At 44.1% G+C, this 3,748-nt stretch overlaps 1 protein-coding gene across 1 annotated transcript; it reads right to left on the bottom strand.

Moving 5' to 3' along the window:
- Positions 1 to 2,109: 2,109 nt before the first annotated feature.
- Positions 2,110 to 2,998, bottom strand: LOC120701465 (stigma-specific STIG1-like protein 3). Its single transcript, XM_039985500.1, has one exon. The coding sequence runs from the start codon at positions 2,914 to 2,916 to the stop codon at positions 2,527 to 2,529; it is 390 nt and encodes a 129-aa protein (XP_039841434.1). The 5' UTR covers positions 2,917 to 2,998; the 3' UTR covers positions 2,110 to 2,526.
- Positions 2,999 to 3,748: the final 750 nt, after the last annotated feature.

Raw genomic sequence — 3,748 nt, 5'->3', positions numbered from 1 at the left:
CGTGATTGTGAGCCCAAATGTGGTTGAGGGTCGAGGTGAGGGGGGGGGGGCATTGGGGCAGTGGAAAGGCGAATTAATTTTAAGCAGGGGTGAGGGGGGATGGGAGCGTAAGACTTACCACACCGGCGAAGACTCGGCGAGCGCGGACCGGCGAACGAAGCAAATGCGGCGAGGAGCAGTGCGCAGAATCCCCCCTCGCGGCCGCGCTTCCTCCACCCCTGCTTGCTCCGCTCCTGCTTGCTCCACACCAGGAATCAGCAGCGCAGGGGAAGCACTCGGCGGCGGCCACCCTTGGCAGTGCTTCGACGCCAACGGACAAGGCGGCACGGCGATGCAGCAGAACGGCGGAATCAGCGAGGGAGGATGCGGCGGTGAGGCGGAGCGGACGAAGCAAAAAGCAACGCAACTGTGTTTCGAAAAAAAAGGAAAGTGGGGGTGCGGTTAATTCGGGGCGATGGCATGCGGTTAATTGGGGGGAGCAGGGGGCGACGGGGTGCGCTGAATCAGACGGGGTGCGCGGGGGGCGGTTGGTCCGGCTCGGACCAGACGCGCCGGTTGGCCTGGGTGTATTCTCTGTATAGAATGCACCCAGGTGTAATACATATATATATATATATATATATATATATATATATATATATATATATATATATATATATAGTATATGCAATGCAATTGTTGAAGCAAAATGATACTATTGAACCATCAAACAATTGAACATGGACCCTATTCATAGTACTGCTATCTATCTGATTAATCCGATCCATTTTGATCCTCTAATCACCTTTTGATTGGCAAAAAGAAAAAAGGCCAATCATATACTTTTGCCTTAAAATTTCCCTTGTCATAAAAACCAAACTATATATCATTACAGGTTCAATTTAAGCTCAAATAAAATTGTTAGTCTACAAACATTATCATTAACCACCAAACATGAATTTTGGGTCTGGATGCTTTCAGATGGTTTCTCATCTGTTCAGCAATCGGATTGAATTATGATGAATAATTTGAGAATCGTGAAAGAAAAGATGGGACAGCCAGTAAGCATTGTTAGGGTGGAGCAGATACATGTATCAAACTATGTTGGTCTGGAACAGGTGGGCAAAAAATAGTTCAGCTTCAAAATCTAAATACATTTTTCACTTAAGCCAGGAGTCTGTGTTGAATCCGATTGAATCATGGTGTTGTTTTATATTAATGCACAAAAATATGAGTCACCATGAATATTCCATTATTTTATTTAAATTTATAAAAGTAATATTTTTAATAAATCAAGTCTACCTTCTGAGAAAAAAATACTGTTTGAACATGTTAAATACACTATTTCAATATTTTGAATATACTATTTTGATATTTTGAATATACTCGATGAATCAGTAATGGGAAAAGAAATGATGGGCCTACCGTTGGGCTTCACTAATCCCCAAAATAGGAGTACAGGACCTGTAGATATGAAAACTACTCGTGGACCTTTCACCGCATTTGACAGTATTATAAGAAACCATCATGAAATTCTTTCATTAGAGCAGTTGACTTAGTGATCTTGAGTAGGATCTAAAAGAGACTTTCACGCTTAAGTTGGCGGGAACCTTCCATAGCCAAACATGTATGATGTATGGAATTCTGCACTTCACCGCCAGTTCTACTGCGAGCTCCCAAACTAAAATATACAGGATGTGATGCAGAGACCAAATGGTTTTTTTTTTAACACCTTGCATGCCTATGCATTGATTGACACGTTGTATCTGTTGGGCATACAGTGAAGCAATAATATTTCCACGCTAATGCTGTGGTTAGAGGTTGACTCTATGAAGAACACGTACGAACGAGACGTCTTTTACCAACTAATAAAGAAAAGGAACCACATCCCTTCGTAACAAAAGGAAACCTCATGACTGCTGATTAACTCTATTGTTGTGTACATATAATGTTCATGAGAAATCAAATTAAACCCTGATATTTTTGGCTCGCCAATCCCCATTAATTCTCACCTACTCAATCTTGATGGAGCGAGTGCCGTACCCGTGACTACCGTCGGATACCTTAGGAAAATTGCAGTTGCTGATCACGAATGTAAATATATATATGAGAGATATCTGTTTGCTGGTATAAGATATACCCAGAGGGTCTTTCTAGAGTGACATTATATACTCAACAGAGACAACTATTTTATGTGTCGATCAAAGTTGAGGAATATATAATAACAGTGTCGGATACAATTGAATAATAATGTACTACTACAACAAACAATCTCAACTTTAATTTGTTACATCTTCCGATGGCATCTCACAGCCACTGTGTGGAATTGAAAGAGAAGTTTAATTTTGGATCGAAATTTTTAGGACAAATTTCATCCTAATAAAAGTTCACGCATCAACCTCTCTTCCCATTGAAAATAGAACCTTAGAGTACTTAACTCCAGTCAACAAGTGTTTCCACTTTCGCGATTTGCAGCGAGAATATAGCTAGTCATCATTTGCAGCAAACAAGATCTTCACAAAGCTTTCACAGTCAGATCTTGGTATATTAAGCGTAGTCACAGAAACCATAGTTGCACTTCTTGTTGCTGCACTGGTTCCCGCACCTGCCGCAGTTGTCCTTGTCGGAGTCCAGGTCGACGCAGCGCCCGCCGCAGCAAGTACCGCGGCGGCTCTTGCACACCTTATGGCAGCCGCCGCAGTGGTACGGGCTGGACATGGTGTCGACGCACTGGCCGCTGCAGCACGTCGCCCCTGGGCTCCCCTGCTCGAGGCAGACGGAGGCCGATTTCTTGGAGCAGTCGTAGACGGGCAGGGCGTTGGCCGCCAGGAACCGGCTCCTCCTGGCTGGAAGGCCCGCTTGGCCGGCGGTGGCGACCAGCGGCACGATAACGACGGCAGCGAGCGCCACGATCAAAAGCACGGTGAGGCTTCTCATGAGCGCGATTGGTTTTATTTGGCCTGATGTTCCCGCTTTATTGAGAAAGAATCGAAGGGAAGGGATGTAGGAGCTGGGTCGGTTTGGGTGTAGGGCTAGCTCTTGTCTGGAGGGAAAGGAAAGCTTCAATATATATACGGGAGGCAGAGCACTATAGCAAATGAAAGTCTGCAGCGTGTTGCACGCATGCGCCGGTTGAGTACGTGACTCCCGAAGCAAAGAGCATGTAACTAAAACCAATAAAACTATTTGTAACGCGAGTAGCCGATGAAAGCGAAGCGTGTGCGTTGCGTGGAGTACGGTTGCACCAATAAGCACGGTCACCGTCCTTCCAGCTAGCATTATTTACGGTTAACGTGAAGCCGAGATTATTATCAGTCTTCAGACGACGCCCAAGTAGCCCTTTAAGATGCCTTTGCACGTTTGCTCGTACATTGTTCCCCTCCAGCATGCAGAGCTGACTTTTTATCGGACCTGCACATAGGATGTAATATTGTCAAACATTTATCCCATCAAATGCAGTTACATTCATGGCTATGAACATTTCCGGAAGCGTAACTACCCTTTGAAAAGCTAGACCCATAGATCTTTAGATTAGCAAAGTCATGATAAATGTGATTGGCATGCCACCCATCCGAGTTTTGATCTATTTCTTGGTTCTCCTGATAAAATTACCTCAGGGCCGGGGATTGAATACAAATATCGCTCTTATCCTCCATTCCTTGCACCTAATTACTCTCTTGATATGATTAAATTTTGTATTTAAAATTTAAAAATATTATAATTAGATAACGATTATTGAGGAGGGGCCAGAGGCTCAGTAGCCTCTGGC

The sequence above is a fragment of the Panicum virgatum genome, chromosome 3K (genome assembly GCF_016808335.1).
Source record: "Panicum virgatum strain AP13 chromosome 3K, P.virgatum_v5, whole genome shotgun sequence".
Classification (NCBI taxonomy): Eukaryota; Viridiplantae; Streptophyta; class Magnoliopsida; order Poales; family Poaceae; genus Panicum; species Panicum virgatum.
This window is presented reverse-complemented; position numbering and strand designations above follow the sequence as displayed.

Coding starts and splice junctions, on each gene's coding strand:
- LOC120701465 (XM_039985500.1), bottom strand. CDS start 2,916: ATGAGAAGCCTCACCGTGCTTTTGATCGTGGCGCTCGCTGCCGTCGTT.